Genomic DNA, 21,337 nt, shown 5'->3' on the forward strand with positions numbered 1-21,337 from the left:
CTTGAGAAGCCCGCCTCCCACGCTGATAACGAAAACGGGAAAACAACAACAACAACACCCTACCACTCTGCCAGGTTTTCAGTTAAGGTTCCTGAAACACGCTAAGTGGCTTCCCCCCCTCCCCCAAAAAGCTTATTGGAACATGTGCAGGGTGCTGCTCTCCCCGGAACTACACTATAAACCAGGTTTTGGACTTGTGGCTGCAAGCCTATGTACACTTGGGAGGGAGATAAGTCCAGGGAATAAAACTGATCTGCACGGTTGTTGTTTTTTACACAACAGGAGGGTAGTAGGGTTTATTGGTTTCCGATTTTTTTCTTGTTTTTATTATGTATTTTGTATTCCTATCTTTACTTTCCAGTGAACGCGGTAAGCATACATGGGTTGTAAAAGCCAAGGAGTTTCCAGTCACTGTGTACAACTTCCAGGTAAGTCTGTGTCTAAGGTGGGGTTCCTTTTTAGGAATGTCCTGTCATTTTGGCTCAGATCTTCAACTCAGCCATATGGCTCACTGGGTGATGATCTTGGGCCAACCACCACTACTAAAATTACCCTACTTGGTGGGTTTGTTGTGAAAACACCAAGCAGGTGCATAAGTACCCTGCTTATCCATGTACGCTGCCTTGAATTCCTTGCAGAAAAAGCGAGATATAAATGTGGTAAATAAAATTATCTCTATTTGGTACCTCGGTTCTCGAACGTAATCTGTTCCGGAAGACCGTTCGAGTTCCAAAACGTTCGAGAACCGAAAACTCAATGCGGAAGCCTCAATTCAATTGAGAAAATTGAAAAACATGCAGTGGAAGCTGTTCTACTTCCAAGGCAAGTTAAAAAACGGAAGCATTTATTTCCGGGTTTCCGGCGTTTGGGTTACGAAACATTTGTCAACAGAGACGTTCAAGAACTGAGGTACCACTGTATGTAACTTGTTCAGTGTTCCGATGCCTGCAACCTAAGAACTGGCTGGTAAATTCAGATCAATACAGAAGATTCATAGAATTGTAAAGTTGGAAGGGACCCTGAGGGCCTTGTAGTCCAACCCCCTGCAATGCAGGAATCTAAACTAAAGCATCCAGGACAGATGCCCATCCAACCCCTACTTAAACACCTCCAAGGAAGGAGAGTATCACCACCTGGGGGAGTTGGTTCCACTGTCGAACAGCTCTTACAGTCATAAAATTATTCCTGATGTTTAGTCAGAATCTCCTTTCTTGTAACCTGAAGCCATTGGTTCGGGTCCTAAACTCTAGAGCAGGAGAAAACAAGCTTGCTCCATCTTCCTGTAGATATTTGAAGATGGCTATCATATCTCCTCTCAGTCTCTTCTTATCTAGGCCCTTATTCAGTTCTTCCTCAGTTCAGTACTTAAGGCTGGCAAGTCACAGAAATTTAATTGCCATTTTGACAATCCATTTTTATCCATGTTTATTGGGAAGCAAGGTATGCAGAGGATTGCAGCCCTCAGAGTACAAGAGCCTCCTGTCAAAGGATGAAATGGGCATCTGGGCCTACTTCCGAACCTAAAACCTTGGGCAGGTTTCACCAATCTGGTCCCCTCCAGATGTTTTGGACTACAGTACAACTCCTCAGTTCCAGCCAGCCCTTAGGCAATTTAAAAGATGGAAATCAATTAAAGAGAAGCATACAGCAGGCTCAAGTTAACCTTCATGCCCTGATTTTGTGAACTTTTCAGAAACATCTGTCTAGTTACTGTTAGAAACAGGATGCTAACTAAATGGCCGCTCTGTTCAAGACAGCTGGGCTGTCATATTTTGAAGATTTTATACAGCCTCTGCTAGCCCCTCCTTTCTAAAACTCCCAGTCTTCTCTGATCTCTACCAGCAAGTTCCCAGAACAAACATTTCTAAGGCTATGTCTTGGTGCTATTAGGATAAGAAAGGATTTCCAGTGTATAAACTGGGTTCATTGTAGCGAAGACAATCATTAATTTTCAAAGACAAATAGAGAACCACAGAGCCTAACTTTATATAAAAATAAAAAAATTGCATTCCTTGCATGCACCATTATTTATTTCTGATAAATACTAGTGTTAAGCAGCATTGTCCATTTTTTTGTGGGGGGAGGCAGAAGGCATGATTATTTCAAAACACTGCAGCAAAGGTGCACTTCTAATCCTGCCTGTTTTCTATGAATTTTATATATGTTCCTCTGTATGCCTGCACCACTCTCATTCCATGCATGGAAAATTCATTCAACTAGAATCAGGAAACAGAAATGCTCTCAGAGCCTTTACCCCTTGTTAGTGCATTTTTGTGTGTGCTTTCCCCCTTTGGAAGAGTAAGATGCAGCCAACTGATAATTCAAATAAAGAAATCACAACCCTGTTGAAGCTGGAAATGGGAGGTCTTAATTCAAAGCATCTGGACAGGAAGGGACAAACAAAAAATCTGGCACATTTCCCTTTTCTTTCTGAAATATTGCCAATATCATAGTAATAAAGAGTAAGGCCTGTGGAAGAAAGCACTAGATTAGGCTCCACTGATTAAAAATCCCCCGCCAGTCTATTATAATTGAGATATATCTTTGAATACAATTCTAGCAGTTTTTCCCTTCTGTGGTTTTAAGGATATTTTCTGGACTCTGTAAATTATTTCAATATGCTGTTTGTCTTCTGAGCATATATAGAGTTTTACTCCAAGGAGAACAGGTCTTTCAAAACAGAGGTCCTACTGACATGCTCCTTTGTGAAGAGAATCATGTAGCAACAACCAGTGCTTTTTTTCTAAAAAAATGTTTAGGGGTACTCTCATTTTGACTCAAGAAAACCACCATTTTATAGTTCAGATCAGGAAACATAAATACAGTAAATGGACAAAAGTACAAAGATTCACAAAATGTTTAGGGGTGTGCGTACCCCTGCATTCCCTCAGGAAAAAGCACTGGCAACACCCCATTTATGAAGCCCATCAGGGGGCTACTCAGTTGTGTCCATCATTTTTTAAAAGGGGTGTTAAAAAACACTTTATCCTGTAAATTTGCTTTGCTGCATCAGAATTTAAATGTGCCAACAAATCACTGTCATAATCTTCCATCTTAAGAGTAGTGCCAAAATTATGTTTGGACATAAGACATGTTCAAGCATGATGCCCCCATGCCAATAATAGCCAATGTGGGTAGAGATGAAGGAACTAGAGGTTTGCATGCCACAAGGGGTCACCCTTGACAGAGTCTTGCTTCCAAAGCAAACAAAGCAGGTATCTTCAACCTTTTCGGATCCACGACCCACTTGAAACCCATATATTTGTACAGTGGTAGGGCCCCAGTTGCAACCCACCTTAGGTCAAGCTGCAACCCACTAATGTGTTCTGACCCACCAGATGAAGACCAGTGTCATAGAGGACATTTTCCTGAAGGTGAATGTATGCTTTGGGAAGCCAGGAAGATTGTTGTTATGGCCTGGCTTGGCTTTCGTATTATCAGGGGTAACAGCACATACTGTCATTCTGAAAGCACAGTTGCATAACTCAGTATGCAACATGCATAATAAATCAAGCCCTATAAAAGCACATTTGCAATTAACAGCTTGACTCTCTGTTTTGGGGTGTGTGTTGCACCTTCTAATCAGGAAAACTAGATAGCGAAGACTTGGCAGTGGCTGTAAAATTATGGTTGGCTAATAACTCTACTTTCAATCTACTGTAAGGACACCAACACCTCCCCCATATTGCAATTAAAAATTCTAGTGTTTTTTTTAAAAAATAAAAACTCTACAATAAATTAAAACAGATTATGCAAAGATGCATGACTTACATACTATTGAATGGAGTTTGGTCCCAAGGCTTGGTTGTTGTAAATTGGTACGAAGGTAATAAAATTGTGCAACTGTCAACCTATGCCAGCTACAACAGCAGATTTTGCAAGGCGTTAACTTGTGTATGTATAAAGCATAGTACGTTATACAGTGGTACCTCGGGTTAAGTACTTAATTCGTTCCAGAGGTCCGTACTTAACCTGAAACTGTTCTTAACCTGAAGCACCACTTTAGCTGCCGCCGCGCCACCAAAGCGCGATTTCTGTTCTCATCCTGAAGCAAAGTTCCTAACCTGAAGCACTATTTCTGGGTTAGCGGAGTCTGTAACCTGAAGCGTATGTAACCCAAGGTACCACTGTACAGATTTAAGAACAGTTATAAAGCCCCTTAGCTTAGAATTGCTTTCTTCTTTTGCTTGAAAGTCTTAGGTAGACCACAAATTGTTCAGCACCTGAAAATGCCAGGTGTTTTCCTAATGGATCAACCAATACATAATTTTTTACATGTGATAACTAAAAGGGAAAGGAAATCAATTTCCTACCTACAAAGCCTATTGAAAAATGCTTACCTTGCTCCACAAATCTTCGCATGCAACCAAGGGATATGCATGAAGAACTCTATTCAAAACAGGTGATCAGCATGACGGGAAATCATAATAGGCATAGAGACTTGGCTTAAACATTTCTTATCAGTATAAATATGTTCAACCTCAACTACTGAAGAGTTTCTGTACCTGGAGGGCTATTAGTTGGTGAGTAAGCTGACAGCCATTCCTACTATGTGTGGCTTCTATCCAAAAACATTTTTTTAATTGCAGCTGAAGAGTGGTCTGGTGCAGTGGCGTAGCGTGGGGGGTGCAGGGGGGGCCCGCCGCACCGGGCGCAACATCTGGGGGTTAGGGTTAGGGGGCGCAAATCCACGGGTTAGGGGGCGCAAATTACTTGCCTTGCCCCGGGTGCTGACAACCCACGCTACGCCACTGGTCGAAGCAGCCTCTTGTCAGGGAGAGGGCGAGCTCATTCCCCTCAGAGATAGAAACGAGGCAATTGTGGGGGGGGGGTTTGGGGGATGAAGCGCCTTTCGAAGCCGCCGTGAGGTAACTTTGGGCGCTCGAGTGGACGAGGGTGCTGCTTGTTCGCCCCAAAGAGGTCTTTTCCCTTCAGGCTCGGCGGCCTCTCCCTCCCTTGGGAGACAGGGAAGGAGGCTGGCGGTGTGTGGGAACCTTCCAGGTTAGAGTTGTGCTGTGTGTTGTCCAGGGGGAACGGGGCTGCGTTTGGGAACCACCTGGGCACGAAGCCGTTTCGCCAGGCTCCGGGTTGTTTCGTGGCACAGGACAAAGTTAAAGCCCCAAAGCAGGAGGGGGGGGGTTGACCGGTGTTTTTTTGGGGGGGAGCTGAGCAGTGGCGTAGCGTGGGGGTGCAGGGGGGGCCGGCCGCACCGGGCGCAACATCTGGGGTTAGGGTTAGGGGGCGCAAATCCACGGGTTAGGGGGCGCAAATTACTTGCCTTGCCCCGGGTGCTGACAACCCACGCTACGCCACTGGTCTGGTGGGACAGACTCTGGCAGAGATAATTTATGCATTTAATGACACCATCACACAGGAGTTCCGTAATAGTACAGTTTTAAAGCTTGGCTCAGTACAAGCAATGTGACATCCAATACAATGGCAGCCATTTTATGTGCCTTTAAAAAAAATAGTATTAGCAACCCAGTTGCAACGGGGTCAAATTAGGCCCTAAATAGTTTGAGAATGTTTTCTCCAAGAAACAGAACATGAAGCTCAATATCCAAAAAAGGTATATCTTGAATGTGACGAACATATAATAATTGTGTGTGAGAGAGAGGTGGGTGAGGAAGAAAATACATTATTTTTCCGTGTATAAGATGCCCCCCTAACTACCCAGAGCGACAATGCCCCTGTGACTCAGGACAAATAGAAATGGTAGAGCAGGCATAGGCAACCTTGGCCCTCCAGATGTTTTGGGACTACAACTCCCATGACCCCGTTAACAGGACCAGTGGTCAGGGATGATGGGAATTGTAGTCTCAAACCATCTGGAGGGCCGAGTTTGCCTATGCCTGCAATAGAGCATGTCCTTCTCCAGTGCCTGCGTTACAGAGACATTCGTATTATCCTGATTTCCCCACTACTTCGTAAGTACCCAGGGCACACAGGGCAATCCTATACCTCCCTGCTGCTCTCAGATACCAGTCTTGCTAGAACATATGATGTTGCACAGTAGCGCTCAGAATTTGTCGGAGGATGACCTGTGCCACAAACCAGATTTAATGAACATATCAGAATGTTCTGTAGATTGTCTTTTATATATCAACCTTTTATGCTCCTCCACACCCACCCAATGCTCCTATTCCTTCTTTTAGACTCTTAAATTCTTAAGAGATTTTTATATTTACCTTCTGTTTTAATACCTTTTAGCTTTCCAAAACGCTTTTCAGATTTTAAATGACTGTATTCCACCCTTTTATGCTGGTCTATGACCGTAATACAGATTTGTATTGTACTGAAAATATTTTAACTTAATTTGGAAATGTCACAAACAGTAGTCTAACTGATGAGGGAGGGCATTGCTGAAGATGGCCTCCCTCCCCTTTCTGTTGACAAAAGCCTCCTGTTAGAGAAGCAGCAGTTGGATACAACCGAGTAACTTTTGCATGATCCCTTCTATTAGAAGTTAGGAATAATGTGATGCAATTTATATTGTTGTTTCTTTTCTTAAAGCCAGCAACCAAAGAAATTATTTTTAAAACGTTAGTAGTAGTAGCGGCTTGCAAGATTTGAATCGGCTTGCTTCTCAGTGCCAAACAGGAAATCAAAGACCAACATACTGCTAACCAACCTTACTGTTAAGAGCTGGGTGAGCTGCTGTGGTTGAGACCTGGGTAATTTTTATCCCTGCTATGGCACTCTGACCTCCCCATTCCATGTGCCACGAAAAGGAAGACTGCTCCCCATACCAAGTGGGGTGGGTGTGCCTGGAAATAGAGGGGCCACAGCTTGGATTAGGCCTGGGTGTTTGCCCACCACCAAGTTTAAAGGTTGTGTTATATCAGGTTTCCACTTCTGGTTTCCCCCCACATTTTAACAGTAAGCATCCCCCCCCCCGCCCTGTGGCACTGCAATTGTAAATTCTTGTAAACTGCCCTGAGTAGGGCAGAGGCACTAGAAAGGTGGCACATAAATGTTTATATAAGAAAATACAATAAATGTAGACCATTTGATCAAAATTTGATTTTGAACAGAAACACTCTAGGCTGAAATTTTAACTCAAGTACCGTATTTTTCGTCCCATAGGATGCTCCGTCCATAGGACGCACCTAGCTTTTTTGGGGGAAACTAAAGGAATTTCCCCCCCCTTTATTTCCCCCCCAAAAGCAGGTCAGGGAAACTGAACCAGGTCGAGGAACAGCGGGATGGTGGCGCTGCGCCTCCCTGCTGTCCCCCGAGCTTGTGGGGCTGGCTGATGTCTGCCCGGTGCGAGGGGCGCTCTGCTTCAGGGCGCCCCGCCCGCCGGGCAGCAGGCTGCTATCCGCAGCGTGGGGAGCCCTGCGGGGAACTCCCGCAGGGCTGCCTAGGCTGCGGAGGTGTTCCCGAAGCGCCAGGCGCTCTGCTTTCAGGGTGCCCGACGCTCCGGGAAGCAGGCTGCGGATGTGTTCCCGAAGCGCCAGGCGCTCTGCTTTCAGGGCGCCCGGCGCTCCGGGAAGCAGGCTACTATCCGCAGCCTAGACAGCCCTGCGGGAACTCCCGCAGGGCTGCCTAGGCTGCGGATGTCTTCCTGAAGCCTGGAGAGCGAGAGGGGTCGGTGCGCACCGACCCCTCTCGCTCTCCAAGCTTCAGCAAAGCCTGCATCCGCCTCATAGGACGCACCCAGATTTCCCCTTCATTTTTGGAGGGAAAAAAGTGCGTCCTATAGGGTGAAAAATATGGTACCTATTTTTTTGGTGTCCACTGAGAACTTGGTTTTAACATTCTAAGAAAGGGAACTGAATGTCTGGCTCTAACACATTCATGTGTTCAGAGTAGCACTTACCTGCTATTTAAATTATGCTTCAGCCTGTAGACAGACACTGCTTCTGTAAAAACCCAGGGGACTGAGAACATCAGTATCATGCACCTGCAGGAGAGCTCACCTGCCTGGCTCATGCAGCAGACAGGTGCAACCCACAAGGTAAAAACTTTTTATCTGTTTATAGAAGTCTATTCAGTTCCACACAGAGATACTAAACCTCTTTAAACTAAATGCTTTAATAGAAAAAAACAAAAATACAAAATCTCTTTCCGGAAAGCAGAAATATTCAGTCTTCTTAGAATGACAAAATTTAAGAGTATGCTTTCTCCAACCCCAGGTTTTGCATGCTCACACACTTGTATGAAAACTTCATGAAACAACTTAATAGTTCAGTAATCAGTGGAAAACATTGGAAGTTGGCAAAGCTGCATCTTCTCACAATTAATAATTTAGTAATACTATTTTTTTCACATCGTCTGCACACCTTTGCCCATATTTATCTGCAGAAAGTATTTTTGGTGAGGTGAAATGTGTCCCTTTCTATTAGGAGTCCAAACATGCTACTATAAAGTCAGCCATATTTTGCTAGTTCTTTTCGGAAGGCAAGCTAGTAGTTATCACCCCAGCCATCTAGTATTCTGCATCACCATCACAGTGCAACCAGATTTGGGGGGGAAACCCACAAATTTCTGATCAAGAAAGAGCTAAAAACATTATATCTAATGGAAGATACCAAATCCAAATTGCATCTTTTTGCAGCCACTGTCACATTCAAATCACGTTTTTATAATTCAACGATAAAAATAAAAATACTATGCCTTTTATATTAGCAAGCTGGAAGCCTGCCTCAATGTTATTTTAAACATTATTTTAATGTTACTTATGTTTGGGAGCAACCCTATAACAAAATACATTTTTCTTTCCAAGATGACGGTAAAGATTCTTGTGCCACAGAAACTTTGGTGGGCAAGTAAGTAGGTGGAGCTGAATAGCTAAAAGACAGACATATAAACTCCCAGTAACAGTTAAGCAGGACATGCCCATTAATTGCAACATATTCAAGTCAATGATCTGAGTTGCTTGGACAGAAAAATACTATGTGTAGCTTGTTCCCACCACCCCCTGCCCTTGCAGTGAAGTTCTCCTGTCGTTCTCCCTTTCCTATCTTTTTTTTTTTTTTTGGAACAATACAAGACATCTTCAAGTACAGTATTTCCATCATTCTGGACATGTCCACCAATGGGAAAGAAAACATTTTTTTTTCACAGTCAATTATATATAATCTTAGTTTATAATAGACTCTGGATTTCAACAACACACCCATTTTTTTTCTTTTTCTTTTTTTAAAAAGGTTAATGTTCCTGATTCTCTTGTGCAATTCCAGTCACTAAAAGGAGGTTACAGGCCATGAACTGTACACTCAGTACATTATTTATCTGTCCGGTATATACACCAACTAGTTCACTGGAAGAACCATCGACGGGAGCATTGCAGTAAGTGTTTCGAATATCCCAAACCCGAACAGAATTATCCATTGATGCAGAAGCAATCAAGCTACTGTCCGGACTGAAAGTAAGGCTGGTGATATTATCCGTGTGCCCTCTTAGTTCTTTGTAAAGCGTGCCAGATGCCAGGTCCCACAGCTTTAACCGCTGGTCTTCACCTGCTGAAGCCAAATACTTACCATTTGGAGAAAACGCAAGCGACAACACAGGACCCCGGTGACCTGTAAACAAGCGCACTGTGTTTCCTTGCTGTGTGCTCCAGAGACGCACTGTTTTATCTGTGGATCCTGTTGCCAAGTAGTTAGAATTGGGGTGAAACTTAATGCAGTCCACGTCTGCCAAATGGCCTGCATATATCCTCAGTGGGTACGTCCGATCAAATGACCAGAGTCTTCCTGTGCGGTCATGGGAGCCGCTGGCAAAGTACAAGCTACAAGGACTAATGTCCAGATCCCACACAGGGTAGGCGTGCCCTTGGTACAAGACAGTGTTTGTGAAACATCCAAGGTCCCAGTATCGGATGGATGTGTCTTCGGAACATGACAGCAGTCCTGAACTGTCCGACAGGAACCTTGTGCTATACACTGGTCCGCAGTGCCCTCTTAGTATCTTCATTTCTGTTCCCACGTTATTATCCTCATCTTCACCCTGCAAGGAGGAATAAAGAAGTCAAATCTGTTCAGAGGACATATTGGTGAACATTTGAGATCTACACTCAAGAGCAGCAATAAGAACATACAAGTCAACAGATGGAAAATTTCTGGGACCCCCCAAGACTTCACCAGCTTTAAGGGCAGCAGCAAACTATAGAATAGGAAACAAATTGGAATTGCAATATTTAGATGTTTAGGACTACCTATTTACCCAAGATGGTAAATATTCTATTGCAAGTAATGAAGGGCAAACTTACTGCAAGATGGTATAGACGGCAAAAGATACCAGTTAAAATTAACAGCAGTGCAAATCAGTGCCACTAAAATTGGTGGATTGTAGACTGGTGCCACTCTGGGAACCATTGGCTGCTGGTCCCTGCCAACTCTGCCACGACCCACCCACCATCTTAGTAGTTGCTTTTATAACAAAACTAACTAAAAGTGGCAAATTTTCTGGGACTGCTCTACACTGTTCCCAGTCTGCAGAAAAGAAGGAACAGGACCAGATAAGACCCAATTAATATTTTAATGGACAATGGAAGGCTTGCAGTCCTGCTTATTATACAAGCAGTCTAGGATCTGAAACCTCCCTTTAGGTATTAATGGGGTCCCCAAACCCGTGAACTGCAGCAGCAACTAAAATCAGTGGTTATAGTAGTTTTACTACCAGCGCTGTTGCTCTAAAAATGTTTTTAAAAACTTTTCTAAGAGACATCTCCAATTGCTGCAGCCTTCTTACTCCATCCACAAAAGCTGCAGCTGGTATTCACTGAGAACTGTGTACAAAAAGCAGTAAGCAACTAATATTCTGCTTCTGGATTAAATTAGCAGCTGGATGAATAGGCATTAAATTACATTCAAAATGGCAATAGGTTTGAATCCCGTATCTTTGCCTGTAGATTCAGGCTGGAAATACTATGGCAGAAAAATGTTATTTACTTAATGTTTCTGCAGTTTCATCTTTTCAGAATAAGATTTTTAAGTAGTGAAAGCACCAGCTATCCAAAGCTTTGCAGCAGTCAGGGTGAAATAAAATATCCCTTTACTTTCAGTGATTTTTCAAAACAGCAGATACTGTACAACTGGTGGAAAAACTACTTATCACCAAACACTGAGTGTAACTGTCTTCTATAGTTACTGTGGCCCAGTTATTTTTCTTAGCTTTAGAGTTAATGGTTTAAATTTATAATACTATTGTTTGTTATTTTATAATGCTGTATCATTTAAAAATTAGAAAGGTGCAAGATGATAAATCTGTTAAAAATGATAAAGTCTTAACTTGACTGCAGTCACTGCATTCTAATTATAATTTTAGAAATGTACTCCCTACTGATCAAAAGGAAAAAATCTCTCTGTCTCTCTCTCCCCCCCCCCCCACACAAACACACACACAAAATCCCTATTCAAACTAGGTTGCAAAAACAACTTTCTTCAGTGCAAACAACTGTGCAGAAACGCGTCACAGCGACCAGGAAGTGGCCAGAAAAGAGGATGGAGTGGGGTGTAGCAGACTTATGCATGCTCCGCTATTGCACATGATGACTTGGAATGCAATCCCTGTGCTAATTGGGGGTTGCCTGTACTGTACTACAGAATATGAACACGTTGTTATACCAACTGGAAGCCCAGTAGCATATAATATTTGGGAGGGTTTCTCAGGGGCCACAGAATCATATAGATTTTTGACTCCAGCAGTGGACTGGGAGAACTACTCTTGGAGAGAGAAATCAAACTGAACAAGCCTCCTACCTCTCCTTGCATTAAGCAGCCCCCCCCCCAACCCGTTTGTTTTTTATGTTGAAACAGCACACAGACATGCTGGTAGAAGATGTGAACCTATAGCCACCCAGAGCGGATGGGGAAACCCAATCAGATTGGCAGGGTATAAATAATTATTATTGTTAATAATAATAATAATAATAATAATAATAATAGGATCCAAAGCCCTTCTATTCTGCTAACATGTTCCAAGAAGGGAGGAAAATTGGGGGTTTACCCAAAGCTAGTAATCCTCAGAGCAGAACCACTGAAATTAATGGACACTGCCAACATAGGTCTATTAACTGCAATGCATCTACAGTAAGTAGAATTTACTTGCCCTTTGTCCATGCGGTGGTCTCCTCCAAACTACGGCTGTCCCACACTTTCCCCTTCCATAGAATTGGAGACTCCTATGCTTTGAAAATCCAAATGCTACATCAATTGCACAGTGAATCTCTGGATTTAGGGAGGAGAAACTGTAGGACAGCAGCAGTTGGAGAAAACGGTAATTAAAGCATACACAAGGGGTTCACAATCTGCATTAAGCCAAGGTATCAAATGGGCCGCAGTTCACATTCCTCTGCCTGGGAGCAATGGGAGAGAACTGTTTTTTTTAAAAAACAACAACAACAAATGGCTATAGGAAGCCGGGCCACTCCACCTTTTGACCTGCTGGCAGGAAACAAAAAAATGTGGTTTATCCCTGCCCTATCACTTATACCACTTCTGCAGGGAGGTGGGACCAATTCGGATGGTCCGCCCCCGCCACTTAATGGATCCAAATGGTTTCCAGAGAGTGGTAGGGGATGCTTTATCCCATGTTGATGGCCTTTCAGCTGATTCCCTGGTGGCCCGCTGGAATGTGGAGTTAACCAGGGCTATTGACTGTTTGGCTCCGAAGCGCCCTCTCCGATTGCATGGAGCCCGGACAGCCCCGTGGTTTTCCACAGATCTGAGGGCAATGAAACAATCGTTGAGACGGCTAGAGCGCCGGTGGCGGATAACTCATTCAGAATCTGACCGGACACAGGTTAGAGCTCAACGTCGAGCCTACCAAGTGGCGATAGCGACGGCGAAGAAGAATTTCTTCACCGCCTCTATTGCATCTGCAGAAAACAGCAGCAGGAGACTTTTTCAGGTGGTTCACAATTTAGCGGAACCACCTGCAACATCGGGGCCCAGTACGGGCCACATGTTCTCCTGAAATGATTTTGCAAAGTTTTTTGCAGATAAAATCGCTCAGATTCGGGAAGAAGTAGACTCCACCGTGGGAGCAGGACCGGGGCGGGAGAGTGCTAGAGTTCTGTCTAGTCAAGTTGAGTGGGATCAATTCCAATCTGTTACCTCCGAGGATGTGGACAGGCTGCTTGGACGAGTGAAACCAACCACCTGTCTCCTGGATCCTTGCCCATCCTGGCTTATAAAAGCTAGCCGGGAAGGGCTGGGTGATGGGCTTCGTGGGGTGGTGAATGCTTCCCTCCGTGAGGGAGCCTTCCCAGACCCGCTGAAAGAGGCGGTTATCAAACCGCTTCTTAAAAAAACATCTTTAGATGCGGCCACGATGGCCAACTATCGCCCAGTCTCAAATCTTCCATTCCTGGGAAAGGTGATTGAGCGAGCGGTTGCCGAACAACTCCAGGCACGCCTGGAAGAAGCGGACCATTTGAATCCCTTCCAGTCGGGATTCAGGCCTCATCATGGGACTGAAACTGCCTTGGTCGCACTGGTTGATGATCTCCGGCGGGCTAGGGACAAAGGTGAGAGCTGTTTCCTAGTTCTGCTGGATCTCTCAGCGGCCTTTGACACCATCGACCATAACATCCTTCTGGACTGTCTAGAGGGGCTGGGAGCTGGGGGCACTGTCATACAGTGGTTCCGCTCCTTCCTCCTGGGCCGTGTCCAGAAAGTGGTGGTGGGGGGATGAGTGTTCAGACCCCTGGGCTCTCACTTGTGGGGTGCCTCAGGGTTCTGTCCTCTCCCCCATGCTTTTCAACATTTACATGCAGCCGCTGGGAGAGATCATCAGGAGGTTTGGGCTGGGTGTTCATTAGTATGCGGATGATACCCAGCTCTACCTCTCTTTTAAATCAGAACCAGTGAAGGCGGTGAAGGTCCTGCGTGAGTGTCTGGAGGCGGTTGGAAGATGGATGGCGGCTAACAGATTGAGGTTGAATCCTGACAAGACAGAAGTACTGTTTTTGGGGGACAGGAGGCGGGCAGGTGTGGAGGATTCCCTGGTCCTGAATGGGGTAACTGTGCCCCTGAAGGACCAGGTGCGCAGCCTGGGAGTCATTTTGGACTCACAGCTGTCCATGGAGGCACAGGTCAAATCTGTGTCCAGGGCAGCTGTTTACCAGCTCCATCTGGTACGTAGGCTGAGACCCTATCTGTCTGCGGACTGTCTCGCCAGAGTGGTGCATGCTCTGGTTATCTCCCGCTTGGACTACTGCAATGCGCTCTACGTGGGGCTACCTTTGAAGGTGACTCGGAAACTACAACTAATCCAGAATGCGGCAGCTAGACTGGTGACTGGGGGCGGCCGCCGGGACCATATAACACCGGTCTTGAAAGACCTACATTGGCTCCCAGTACGTTTCCGAGCACAATTCAAAGTGTTGGTGCTGACCTTTAAAACCCTAAATGGCCTTGGTCCAGTATACCTGAAGGAGCGTCTCCACCCCCATCATTCTGCCCGGACGCTGAGGTCCAGCGCCGAGGGCCTTCTGGCGGTTCCCTCATTGCGAGAAGCAAAGCTACAGGGAACCAGGCAGAGGGCCTTCTCGGTAGTGGCGCCCGCCCTGTGGAACGCCCTTCCAGCAGATGTCAAAGCGATAAACAACTACCTGACATTCAGAAGACATCTTAAGGCAGCCCTGTTCAGGGAAGTTTTTAACGTGTGATATTTTACTGTATTTTCGGTTTTTATGGAAGCCGCCCAGAGTGGCTGGGAAGGCCCAGCCAGATGGGCGGGGTATAAATAATAAATTATTATTATTATTATTATATTATTATTATTAGCTATCATTAGAGGCTTATATGCACTTACATACAGTTTTCTCCTTGCCTCATGCAGTTTGAACCCCATGATTACACACCTTGGAAGTCAGGGTGCATTAATGTACGTGCATTAAGGATGAAGCAGCTGTCCATAGGAAGGCCCTGACAATTCCTATCAAAGACGTAAATACATGTTCATTCTAATCATAGCTATCAACTTTTCCCTTTCCTTGCGAGTAATCCTATTTGGAATAAGAGAATTTCCCTTAAAAAAAGGGAAACGTTGACAGCTATGATTCTAATGGTAAGAGGCAACAAAGGGCTGATCTGTCACATTGCAATCAGCGCAACAAAGAATAGCGACTAACCCTTGCCTGAATCTTTACCCAGCAAATGTTGTTGCTTCTTATCACTTTCACCTAGCTGTTACAGCTGATGGGCAGAAGGAGGTGGTGTGGTTTTTTCCCTGGCTGGAGGCTACAGCAAGCTTTGAGGATCTCTCATGTAAAAAATCATTGCAATAAGAACATAAACCAACTCCATCCAAACGTATACTGATAGCAAGATACTCTGACCTCCTCATCCAAGATATCACAAGCCAGGTGGATTCGGGAGACGTCTACCAGATGGGGCTCAGATTTCAGCTTCTTGGACCGCAAGCTCCACAGCTTTACACAGGAATTGTCAAAGCCAGCTGCAAGCAGCTTGCTATCTGGCGAGATCTCTGCAGTGTTCAGCAACTGTTCAGTGTTATAGAACGCATAGAAACAGATGGTGGTGAGCGAGGGCGGTCCATCTTTGACTCTTTTAATGCTATCCTGCAGGATGTCCAGGGCTGCCTCGTTTTGCAGGATGGAAGCAGGCATGTCGGTGGGCTCCAGGCCATTGCTCTCACTGCGTGAAGAGCCACCACTACCATACAGCTGGTAGTCCATTCTCTTGGCTGGCTGCACATCTAAGTGAATGTGCAAGGAGAGGACTTTGCAAAGAGCATTGTTATCGTCACTCTGGAGGTAGCGAAGGAGGAAGTTGTAGCTGTCTTCTTGAAGGCGGATGATGTATTTGTTGTCTAGAAATGCCCGGAGCTGGAAGTTGGATAGGATGTCTTGCATGGTTAGCGTGGTCTGTAGCTGCTCAATGATCTCTTTTTGGCTGGCATCCTGCAAGAACATCCCATGAAAGCGACTATAGAAGCTGTCCACTGTGCTCTTCAGGCCATTTTGGACCATGTTAAGATGGAGGTAGACAAAGAGGGGATACAGAAGAGGCATCACTTCATGGCTGTGCTGGGAATCTGAATCTAAACATATGGAAAGAGAGAGAGGGTTCACTTTCTCAGCAGATATTTTTATGAAAGCAAGATAAAACATATTCCAAAGGCACTTGTGGTCTCTCTTTCTGTGTTTTAAAAACGCACATTGCATGCCATTCAGTGCAATTTTCACCTCATCAAAGGATATCCAGCTGCTCTGAAAGTCCTAAAAACCCGCATTTGTTTTGCTAAGCCATACTTCATTTTTAATTAGGCATGGGGCTCTCCATCAAAGAAGAGCTTTAGAATGCAACTAGCCCATTTCTGTTAATGCATCATTTAGGAACACACACATTTAGGGACATGGTGTCGACCTGGGAGTGGAGGAAAACACACAGACCAGCAGTTTGGGAAGTACCATAACATGCTATGCTCTCCTTTTTTGTACTGGCTTGCTTGTTTTCTGCTTTTTGGCCAAAGTGAATCCCAATGGTAATTTCAAGGTACATCTGAATATATTATTCCATGTCATATGTAAAACTACCATACCCCATTCGGCCACCTTCCTTGAGCCATTTTCTGACTCTATTCTGGAATAACCATCAGGGCCAGCATAACCCATTCATTAGAGTGAACTTCAGGCATTATATGTACAAAATGGGAGCCTCTCTCCCATTCTTACATGCACCAAGGATGCAGAATTTGTAGCTTCACAAATGACGACGCAAAAGCCATTTGAAAAGACCCAGTGAGGGTCAGGGGAGATATGGCACATATGTTTATGAAACTCACCTGTAAGAAAGTTGCGTAATCGCCCAAACTGTACTTCATATTGTTGTGGCTCTGCTAGGCAGGGTGCAGCAGAGATAATGTTGGCACTACCTGATTCAGACTGAACTAAGGGAACAAACAAAGGTTTTAAAAATAGTTTCTATAAAGCACTGGAAGCTGCAATACAACACACCAATTGTTCTTACATTGAAACACACAATTGACAGATAAGTGTTTAAAAAGTGCCAAATCACCTACATCATTAGAGCAAACAAAATGTTTGTGCTAAATGACCAAAAGTAATCCTACACTTGCTGCACATATATTAACTTTTACATTCAAGACAAGATTTGTGAAGTCACTGAAGCAGTCTAGTACTGCTTGCCTCCCTCCCTCCCATAGACATCTTGTTGGCCAGTGCGAGAACAGAATGCTGGACTAGATGGGTTATTGGTTTTTCCAGCAGGATTTTATTATGTTAAGTATTATTCCTCCATCAGTGAATGATGGAGCTGAACCAAAAGCAATAGGGCTACAGCTGCTCAAATATTTTATGCTTGTGACAAAGGCATTTCTAGTCAAATATCTTCCCTTTTAAATATACACTGGAAATGGGGATACGAGTGAATATGTTGCCATTCTACTTGCATTTTGCTACGACAGGAGTGAATTCATTACCTGTAGGTGAAATCACAAACCAGTGCCACAGAGATTTTGTATCACCTGACATCACTTCAAAAAAACACTTTATTTCAGACTTTGTTCACTCGTAAGTCCAGCGAAGAGAATGTTTTTGATTATGGAGAAATCAAACATACAAAGCCACTGACTGCCATGAATCAGACCTTCCTACTCTTAAAAAAATAAATAAATCCTGCACAGAATACTTCTCATAATTGTGATGTTTTCCCCACACTTGCACCTTTTTTTCATTGTATTCAAGTTCTCAGCAATCGTAGTAGTCCAGCACCACCGCAAGTCACTTAAGCTTTAGAGATCTGGAGTAGTTATTGATTTCACTGTTAAGTCATAAGCATTCTAGGGATCTAAAGGATTCTGAAGCGAACCTTTGAGGCAAAGCTACTTAAAAGCTGGCAAGAATGGAAAAGACTCAAAGCGTATTACCAGTGAGCCTGCTACAAGTAACTTGGCACTACATTTTAGAATCTGAGAATTTTATTCATTAAATCAGTTGGTATTTTACAATTCGCATCAATATAGCCAACATTTTGCATGGCCTGACAGAATTTACCTCGTAAGTAAAATAATAAATGAGATTTAGAAGACTGTCTTTGTTTTAAAAACTCATTCTTTCATGAGTTAAAACAGAGAGAGACAGCCCCTCCTCCTAGAGGTAAATACAGTGGTACCTCTAGATGGTGTGTGTATTTTTCAGGATGTGAACGCAGCAAACCCGGAAGTATTTTTGCGGGTTTCGCCATGCGCGCATTCCTGCTGTACATTTCATTTTGATTTGTCTTATTTGGTAAATTACCAGATCACCTCCTTGCTTGCTTATTTGCTTCCCAGCCTTTGGACACAAGTGGGAGTTACAGTATCATGAAGCCATTCATGCTTCAGTCTGTCCCCAATCGATTGCTTAGAAGTTTCACTCTTTAGTAAGTAGAGATTTGCACTTTACTATAAACCAGAAGTAGCCAGCAGGGTGCCCAACCAATGTTGTTGGACTACAGCTCTGCCAACAAGGACAAATTTTAAGGATGATAGGTTTGTAATCCAATAATATCTGGAGGGCACCAGGTTGGCGACACCTGCAATAAACTCATTAAGAAACTTTAGTAGGTACCTGTTAGATTAGCTGCCATTTCTTCTGCAGTCTGGCATAAGCGAAGCCCTTGTTTCAGAGGACCTTCCGAGTCCACATACTGCCTGCGTTTCAGGTAGCAGGAAGCTGCCATCTGAATCTGCTCTGTGCGTACACGTTTCATGACCTCCAAAAGAAAAGGAAGCACATTTCTTAAAACATGGTTGTTGAATGAGAAACCTGTGGGAAACTGACGCTCATTACGCATTCCAAAAGCTGACACAGTAGAAAATGCACACCTTACTTATTCAATGAAATATCAGCTTATCACTCAGATCATAAAGCATCAAAGCACAGAAGTTTGCAAGGACTGAGGTTCTTTTAGGATTGCAGAGGTTTAGGTGAAAATGGTGCATGTTTCATTAGTGACAACTTCAGGGTTCTAATGGCTGCCGTTCTCCTTCACTTTTCCTATTTTTATTCCCAAGCACAACAGCAGTGTTTTTAAATATTTTATACTTAAGCCCACTGGAGAGGCACTACGCCATCCTGCATAGAACCCTATGAGTGATTAGTGTACTGCAGTTAATAATCAAATGTGATTTTTATAAAATTCTACTCTCAACTCTTAATACTATTTTCTCTGTCAAACATATGAAAAATCAAAAATTAGTTTCAGTTTTGTTTCACTTATACTAGTTAGCTGTCAAAGGTCAGCTTGCTTAAAGGTTTCTATTTCCAGATCATTATTTTATTTGACACTCTGCCCCACCTTTATACCTAATAGTGCATAACAGCAGTCATTCCTGTTGAATGGAATATTAGTGTAGAACCTTAACTTTTGCCTCAAGCATGGTAGAAAGGCACAGAGTAAAAGTCAAAAAAGTGTGTAAGTGAAATTGAAAAGCATTCTGGGTGTTTGTTAGCTGCTAAAATCTCTGCTCACTCACAGTGATTTATTACATGCATATCTTGCATTTTCTTTAGGAAGATCAAGGCAGCATCCCATCGAAGCACAACAGACCCAAACCTACCTAATTTCAGAAAGGCATCTGCATTACATATGTACATTTGGATCATGGTTCTAATGTAAAAGAGGAAAACACAGAAATGCTAAGGGTTTGTTAGCCCCATTGGGAGCAAATCTGATTTCAAGTAATAGCTCGTAAAATATTGAACAAAGCTGAAGTTCCAATGAAATAACTTCAGTAGAACTCATCTCTCCCCTCCCCCTTTTTTACTACTACTAGCTGATCTTCCCAATGTATTTTAAAAGCATCACCATTATGTGGTTCCTTGAAGCTTTTCATGCAAAATCAATTAATCTGCAGAATTCTGATGTTCACTTTGGTTCCACACAAATGATTTACTACTCTACCAACTGTATTACTTATGGGGGGACAGGGGAGGAGAAGAAACCCCATGAGATGTATAATTATGCCTTCAACACTCCCCTATAAAGACAAAAGAGATTTTAGGCTGAATTTGCAATAATTAAGAAAATACAGTCTGTTCCCTTTGAGGATTTGAAAAATACATGCAATTTTGGAAATGTAAAACAAAAATCTTTGTCCACCAAAGTGTGTATATGCATCCAAGTGAGTTATAATTCTGATTACTATCAGAGACAAGTCAGCAATGACTGACATTCTCCTTCAGAGATATGGTATAATACCAGCTGTATTTTTAAAATGATGTTTCAATTGTGTACTTTCAAAGGTGACACAACATTTGCTCATACAGTATACCATAGTTGCTATAACCACTGCTGATAATTGCTGCAGTACATAGATATTTCATTTGTAAACTCTGCATGGAAAGGATGGATATATCTTGCTTATCCAGCCTGATGAAAAATTCTGGAGAACTTGAAAGCTTGTAACATTTGGGATTTCTTTTTCTTTTTTTAAATTCTCATGGACCAAACTACCTTGTGTATTAGCCTGTATAGCACTGATATCCAATCGATGCCACAACGGTAAAGCAAACTAAAACTATTCAGAGTAACTCACTACAGGACGCCTCACTCTAAAACGGACCCACGCGTTTCAAGAACTCGAAGTCCCCCTTGGCTCCAAACTTTACCCCATCCAGGCTGCATTCGGCCCCAACCCCGCTCTTCCCATTTCTGCCAGGGGGGGAGAAGGGAGGCGAATGGGAAGCTGTGGAGGAAGGATGCACCGAGGCAGATGGAGCCTAAGGTCTTCCTGCCGGCAGCTGTATGGGAAAGGCAGAAGCGGCGTGGGGATGGGGGGTGGAGAGGAGAGGAGAGAAGACGACGACGACGCCTCCACCCAGGGAGGGCCCTTCCGCGCGCCACACTTGGCGTAGCCCGTCCTGCCGCTCCACCCGCCCGGGAAAAGGAGCCGCCGCTGTTTGTTGCTGCATGCCGGGGAAGTGGGGCCGGTGGGGGGGGGGTTTAAAGAAGCACTCACTGAAGCATCGCAGGCAGAGGAAGAGAGAGAGAGGCGCTGCGTATGCGCGCGCGCGTGCCTGTGCGTTTGAGCGACTCCCAGTGCAGGCACGAGACGGAATTCCTGGGCTCGCGCCGTCAGTCACTTGCTCACAGTGGCGCGAGACGCCGCCGCCGCCGCCGCCGCTAGTGCGGACCCCGGCGCGCGCGCCTGCAGCACCTCCTCGCTGCTGGGTCTTCCGCCAAGGAGGCTGCCTTGGGCGTCCCGGGCCGCTAGCGCTGGGGTTGCTCCTGTTATTGCCGCCGCTGCTCCTGCTGCTGCCGCCGCGGCTCGAAGGAGCCGCTCCATGACTGACGGCACTGACACAGAGAAGGAGGAGAGCGGGGCCGGGGGAGGAAGGCGAACACGCAGGCGCGGC

At 44.4% G+C, this 21,337-nt stretch overlaps 1 protein-coding gene and 1 long non-coding RNA gene across 2 annotated transcripts; one reads left to right on the forward strand and one right to left on the reverse strand.

Annotated features, from left to right (window-relative positions):
• Positions 1-104: 104 nt before the first annotated feature.
• LOC309529214 lies at positions 105-9,287 on the forward strand. The gene is made up of 3 exons (XR_014218129.1): positions 105-428; positions 7,846-7,960; positions 9,153-9,287. It is a non-coding gene; the product is annotated as an uncharacterized lncRNA (long non-coding RNA).
• Positions 8,959-21,092, reverse strand: TAF5L (TATA-box binding protein associated factor 5 like). The gene is made up of 5 exons (XM_082217012.1): positions 20,941-21,092; positions 18,548-18,692; positions 16,762-16,866; positions 15,293-16,017; positions 8,959-9,954 (listed from the first exon to the last, which is right to left on the reverse strand). Exons 2-5 carry the CDS (start codon positions 18,687-18,689, stop codon positions 9,154-9,156), a joined length of 1,773 nt encoding a protein of 590 aa, XP_082073138.1. The 5' UTR covers positions 18,690-18,692; positions 20,941-21,092; the 3' UTR covers positions 8,959-9,153.
• Positions 21,093-21,337: the final 245 nt, after the last annotated feature.

Source organism: Podarcis vaucheri (genome assembly GCF_965113315.1).
Source record: "Podarcis vaucheri genome assembly, chromosome: 3".
Taxonomy (NCBI): Eukaryota; Metazoa; Chordata; class Lepidosauria; order Squamata; family Lacertidae; genus Podarcis; species Podarcis vaucheri.